We start from the raw sequence: 6903 nt of genomic DNA on the forward strand, positions 1-6903 counted from the left end.
TCCTTGACCATTCCCAATCCGGGTTCCGCTGCAACCACAGCACTGAGACCGCCCTCCTCGCCACCACAGATGACATCCACATACTCCTTGAACAAGGCCACACCGCGTCCTTCATCCTACTAGACCTCTCAGCAACCTTCGACACGTCTCCCACCGCACTCTCACAGCCAGACTTCACGTCGCCAGCATACAGGGCTCTGCTCCATCCTCGCCGGCAGAACCCGAAAGATCAGACTCCCACCCTTCCTTTCCGAACCCAGAGATCAACTGCAGAGTACACCAAGGACCATTGCTCAGTCCCATGCTCTTCAACATCTACACCCACAGGCACCACAACCACCACCACACCCACAGCCATCACAACTGTCGCCACAACCACAACCACCAACACCCCACCCACAACTACCGTGGCACCCACAAGCACTACAACCACACCAACCTCCTCAACAGCACACTTATCCAAACCAACACACTCACACAAAAACACACTTAAATGCAAAACACCAATGAAACCCAAATGCACACACTCACCAGAATACCAAACACCAGCCAAACCACACACATCCAAACATACACAACATACACCATGCCCACACGCAACTGCAAAAATACAGACACATGCACCACAACCACACCAACAACCTCAACAGTACACTCATCCAAACCAAAACCCTCACAAAAAAGCACACCTACACCCAAAACAACACCTGCCAAAACCAAATGCACACACTCACTCAAACACCTAACACCTGCCAAAAACACACATCCAAACATACACCAGATCCACATACAACTGCAAAACACACAGACACATGCACATCACCCATTCCAGCTCCCTTTACCTCCAACCCCCAATCCTCTCCCTCCCATCCCTCCTACTTTACCCTTCCTGAATAATTCACATCTTATCTGTCCCTAACCCCTATCAATACCAAATCCACCCCTCCCAAGAAAGATCCTTGAGTTGCCTCCTCTGTGCCCAAAGATGCTCTTCCTGAGGAGGTTACCATTGGCAGTATGTATATGAGGCAAGCTTTGGACAACACTACAACAGCCTGCTGTGAAGGGAAAGGCTTTTTGTTGTTACCCTTTTATGTTTTGCATTAAATAAAATATGTATAAGAGAAGAATCTCATTTGTCAATATAAGAAACGTGGCCGATCGGTTTATTGGCGGAAAAAAGTGTGAAAAAGAAAAAAGGTAAGTGTATTCCTTATATCCGTTCGAAACCACAAACTCTTGTGAGGCGGTTTACCCCCCACAGTTATGTCAGCAGGAAGGCACATCAAAATTGACCTGATGGAGAATGAGTTGAACTTTCTCTGACAGCTGCTTTTGCCTATGACACCATTGATGCGGACAAAAAAATGTAGCAGAGACGGCGGCACAAGGACAGACTACCATCCATAGATTCACCAATATCTAAATAGAGCGGGCGGACCACTAAGATCTAAATCAGGCCCCAAGTCTTTTGTGATGATCTGTGGACCTTGTTTGACTAAAACCATTCCCATTGGTTACACAGTACCCAAGTTAACCAAGTAAAATATTTTCAATATTTTGGGTGTACTCTTCAGTTCGGCACTCAAATTAGTGCTAAAGTCAGTTAGTCAGTTTGACAGATAAATTGAAGCCATTTTTAGATTCTCACATGAAATGGGCTCAACACCTCTTACAGAGATGATAGAAATTAATAAAAGCAAATGCATCTCTGTCACAAGTTATGGGGCTGTAGTTTGGTCCTACACTGATGAGAAGGACTTCTGGAGAAGGCCTTCTTAAGAAGGATCTTGTCTGTGCCTAAATCCATGTCTACTTTTATCTGTCATTCTGAGTTGGATGTCACTTACCTGAAGAGCCTGATTAAGCTGTGCCCCCTTGCACTGTGATTAGCTATCTGGAGAAAACATGAAACATCACTCAATTGCAAGATTATTTCATTTGCCTCTCACTGGACGATGGTGATAGTATCCTTGGAGATACATCAAAGAAGATTTTGAAAAGATAGGATTACGAGGTGCTTTCTCTTCACCAAACTGAGGCAAACTTTGTTCCAAGGAAATGCTGAAACAATTATTTCTTGAAAAGTGTGATGAGGCTAGGATCTTGACAGAGGAAAAGAAATCAACTGTTAGTGCCTATGTTCCTATTAGAACAACAGATAAGATTGAACTGTACCTCAGCTGCGTAACCTATCTATATCATAGATTCCTTTTAAAAAGGATTCGACTCAGTATTGTTGAAGTTATAGTAACCTTTCCAGAAAAGGGCTCTGGAAGATTAATTTGCCCCTTTGTCATTGTGATAATATATCAGTCCAGTTAGCAATACATTACAATCTTTTTTTTGGTCATTTTTGTAAGGCACTGAGGTAACAGTGTTTATTACCCATACAGCATACATATAATTTCAGCTGTGATAGATTTGCTTTTAGCTGTCATAGATTTGACAAGAATTCTCGTCAACTTTAACATGTTCCCTCGGGGGTTTCACTTAGCTCATGCTAACCGCACAACTGGGAGAGGGGGTGGCACGGCGGTGGTATTCCGGGAGGTTTGGGCCTTTACGTGTCTAACCTCTAGGGAATTGACAGAGGTGGAGGCGCTGGACTTTACCTTCATCCTATCACCCCATTTCACTCTGGGGGGCACATTGTTGTAGCGGCCTCCTGGTCCTCCATTGGAGATGTTATTGCCCCTCATGTTCTGCGCTTCCCCAAATTTCTTCTCTAGGGTGATTTTAATATTCACCTAGATACCCCAGAGGCTTCAGACCCCCCAGAAGAAACCTTCCTCTACCTTTCCCCCGATCCATGACCCTCCTATGCGGAGGATCAACACACCTGCATTATCTGAGGCCCTGCTTACACCCCTTTGGTTCCCGCAGATGTTCTTGGGGGGCTGTGGACTGTTTTAACACCTGGGTCTGTCAGGGGGTTGAATCTTCTTCCAAACCTCCGGTTAACAGACATCATAGATCCTCCCCCTCTAATCCCTGGTTCTCTATGTCTTAAAAAAAGTTGAAGCTGGGATGCAAGAAACTGGCTCAACTCAAGTGCAACGAAGAGAAATCGGAGATATTGTTGTATGGCCACTTTCATCCGTTTTTTAGAGAAGCCGTGTGGCCGCCGGATTTCCCATGCCCACGGTCGGAGGGCAGCCCGGCTAAGAACTTAGGGTTATGGTTCGGTGAAGCTCTCCGGTTCTCTGAATATATCAAAAAGCTTACTGGTGCCTGTTTTGGCACACTTAAGACTTTGAGAAAGTTTTTTCCTATGCTACCACAATCAGCAAAGGAAATGGTGGCCCGGGCACTTATCCTTTCTAGGCTCGATTATGCTAATGCGTTATTCATTGGCATTCCTGGCTACCTGACGAATAAACTTCAATTGAGTCAAAATGCGGTGGACAGACTTCTATTTAACATCTCTAAGCGATCCAGTGTGAGGCTACTTTTACGTGACCTACACTGGCTTCCTGTGGCTCAGCGGGTCCAATTTAAGGCCCTGATTATGGCCCATAGAGCCCTGCACGATTTGGGACCATCCTATATCAAGAAGCGCGTAGCCTTTTACAATCCTGGCCGCTCGCTACGCTCTGCTTCTCTTCGACTGCTGTGTACTCCCCGGTTCTGGCTCTCTAGGATGAGTGGCCAGTCGTGGTCGGTAAAGGTGGCCACTTTATGGAATAGCCTTCCCCACGTACTGCGACATACTCAGGATCCCCACATCTTCAAGAAACTACTCAAAACTCACCTTTTTAACCCATCCATCTAATTAATTTGGCTCTCTTGGTCTCAGTCCGTCTGTGCCAGGATACTCCTGAGTAATTGTGCGCGCTACAAATCATATATAACATAACATAACATAACATAACATGTACTTCTGTTGCTGGCTTTATTCATCACTCAATCAGAGAAAGGAACTTGTTGAATACAACAGAAAGTGTTCCATGGATGTGTTGTGCGTATCCTCTATGCTGTTAAGTCCAATGCACTTTATGATACTTTGATCCCTTATGAATCGTACTTGCCTACTATGCTGCTTTTGTGACTGCACTTATTTTATATTTATGTAATAGATTTCATATTTTTTTTTACCCGTGTATTGCACATTTATTATATGTACAGATTTATGTCTCTTTTATGGCTGTCATTAGCCAAAATAAGTATATTGATTGACTGATTTCAATTTATTGAGACAATAATATTACTTTCTTATAAGTTACTCTTCAGGTGAAATATGTTTGTACATTGTATAGCACAGTTTTATAGTTTGAAGTGTCAGGAAATAATTTATTAGCTTCATCAAAACTCAATAATGACACTTGTTGATATGCTTCTCTTTGCAGTGTGTCACCCTGGTCTCCCTGCTCTTCACTATCGGAGCCATTGTTGTGTTCTTCGAGGAGACAAAAGGCCAGTTCCTTTATGAAGCCAACTTCACACATACAGCGCAACCTGTCCCTCCTGGTATTATCATTAACATCTCTGGAGAGCTGGAGTTCTACCACGCCACATATCTGCCTTATCTGGAGCTCATATGTGTACTTTGGTTCATCGCTGAGTTCTTCTTACGCTTCTTCTTTTGTCCTGATAAGAAAAAATTTGTATTAAATTTTCTGAACATTATGGATTTCATATCCCTTTTCCCGGTATTCATTCAGTTTTGTGCTGTGGGACGACCTATGAAGCTATCCTTACTGTGGCTAGTTCTGGGTTTCATGCGTCTAACTTACATCATTCGACTCATTCGATTTTTCAGGCTGCTAGAATCTGTATTGATCATTAGGGTCCTCTCCGGAACCTTCAGATCCCTTGTTCGGGAAATCTTTATTTTGATGCTTGTTTTGACCTTTGAAACACTCTTCTTTGCCACATTATTATTCTATGCTGAGTTTCATACAGTGGACTCTCACTTCTTTTATGAAAAATACTTTGGAGATATATATGCAGCCTGCTGGTGGGCAGTAGTGACACTGACCACTGTCGGCTATGGCGATATGTACCCAGTAAGCACATTTGGCAAAGTCGTGGGAGCGTTAGCGGCAATGTCAGGCATTATGACTATTGTGATACCCATTCCAATATTAATTATAAAATTTCAGCACTACTACTCCATTGCCCTCGCCCACGAGAGGCTGAAAATCAGTCAGAAGAAGTACTCCTAGTAATGCAATCAACCACTTGTGGTCTGGAATGGAATATGCGGATTGGAAAGTAGTGAAAGTGACACATAGCACAAAAGGTAATGGGGAAATTGTTAGTGAATCCAATTTATGTTTTATATTTACTATCAATTATTTTAGAAAATATTTGACCCATATGCAACATTGTAAAAACCTGCACAGAAGTAAATAGAACAAGCATTACTACAACAATTAATAGTTTGGTAAGTGTGAGACTGGGCAGAGCCAGGACAATGACATGTTTTCCAAACGTTTCTACAGATAGTCTTGTGTCAGTGTTTGCGCATCAGTTGCACAATAAGACAACACATAACATGTTTAATGGGCACAATATATTGTTGCAAATTCTATCCCCAAATATATGTCCACATGTAGACCTTTACTCAACACCGAACTCAAGATGCTATTCTGCATTCTGAGCTGAGCACTTCTAGAGATTCTTCTGCATTACAGACTGGACCACGTCAGCAATGACCCGGAATCAGTTCAGACTGAATGCAGGTCAGTGAAGAGAGCCTAAATCATGGAAGATGATCAGTACTAGTTGTTCAATTTATTTCTTTCAAATATAATCCTTTTCTCTGGCATAAGGTAAAGACGAAATTGGCCCCTGAAAATCTACCTGTCTATAGTATTTCCCACACCTCACTGCCATTCATTGGGGCATACGTCACACCTCTTGACTGTAACCTTTTGAATTCTCAAAGCTCCTTTTAAATCACTAATCATTTGCCTCCCAGGAAGCAAAGTGTAATTTTACTTTGATCAGCTTCTATTGCTGATTGATGGGGCCTCGTTACAAGGTGTTGGAGAAAATGATGATGTAACAACACCCAGGAATAAGAATAATGTGGTAATTTGACTGGGATGTTATTACCTCACCTGGGTACTTTGATCACATTACCCCCATATTTGCCATCCTAAAGTGGCTTCCAGTTGAAGCATGATACATCTTCAAATCTGTGTGCATTACCCTCAAAGCAATGCACTATAGTTCTCAAAGAAACCTGGCTTGGAAACTTACCAGATCTGATGGCCAGAGCTCTCTATGCTGCTGTGGCTCGCTGCTACAAGGAATGCCTCAACTTAAAAAGGAAAGCTCTTCTACACACTCGTTCACCAGAAACACTTCCAGAAAATGGAGCTCCCTTCCATCAGAAGTCACATAACACTTGCTGTCCCATTCCCCGTGCAGCTTATTCTTGAACTGAATCAACTACCCCGGCCAGTATGACTTAAAACACAGACTATGCCAAAGATGTTCAGATCACCAAGAACAAAAGCAGAGGTGAAGTGGCCTTGCTAACCTATCACCTGGAAGAACTGAGTCTTTATGTACATTATGTAATCAACATATAAGCTGTTTTACCTAACTATCTCTGTAATCAACTTTGTAAGATGGATGTTTGTGTGTCATTGTACAGTTCCCGGGTCATGTATGCGATTAATAAAGTTCTCAATAAATAAACAAATAAATAAAGCAATGGGCGTGGGAATCCTTGTTTGTTGTCCGATTCATGCACGTGTTTTGCATATTTTAGGCATTTTCCGCAGGTATATTCCTCCAAGTTTTAACTAGCAAAAATGTGTACATGGAATTACAACTCATTATTTCTTTCAAGCACATTCCGAACAAAACTATTTTTAAAAAGAATATCTATCTAGCAAATAATAATTGGAAACAGCAGAAAGCATATAAGTCAATTTACTCCCAACC

The 6903-nt window shown here is 42.4% G+C and overlaps 1 protein-coding gene across 7 annotated transcripts in view; it reads left to right on the top strand.

Annotated features, from left to right (window-relative positions):
• Positions 1-6666, top strand: part of LOC144800222 (voltage-gated potassium channel KCNC1-like) — a 139470-nt gene extending 132804 nt beyond the window's left edge. For all 7 annotated transcript variants that reach the window (XM_078671664.1, XM_078671665.1, XM_078671668.1 and 4 more), the window contains one exon: positions 4350-6666. In XM_078671664.1, the coding sequence (XP_078527790.1) occupies positions 4350-5168 (819 nt within the window). In that variant the 3' untranslated portion in view covers positions 5169-6666. The remainder of the gene's footprint in view (positions 1-4349) is intronic.
• Positions 6667-6903: the final 237 nt, after the last annotated feature.

Source organism: Lissotriton helveticus, chromosome 1_2, assembly GCF_964261635.1.
Source record: "Lissotriton helveticus chromosome 1_2, aLisHel1.1, whole genome shotgun sequence".
Lineage (NCBI taxonomy): Eukaryota > Metazoa > Chordata > Amphibia > Caudata > Salamandridae > Lissotriton > Lissotriton helveticus.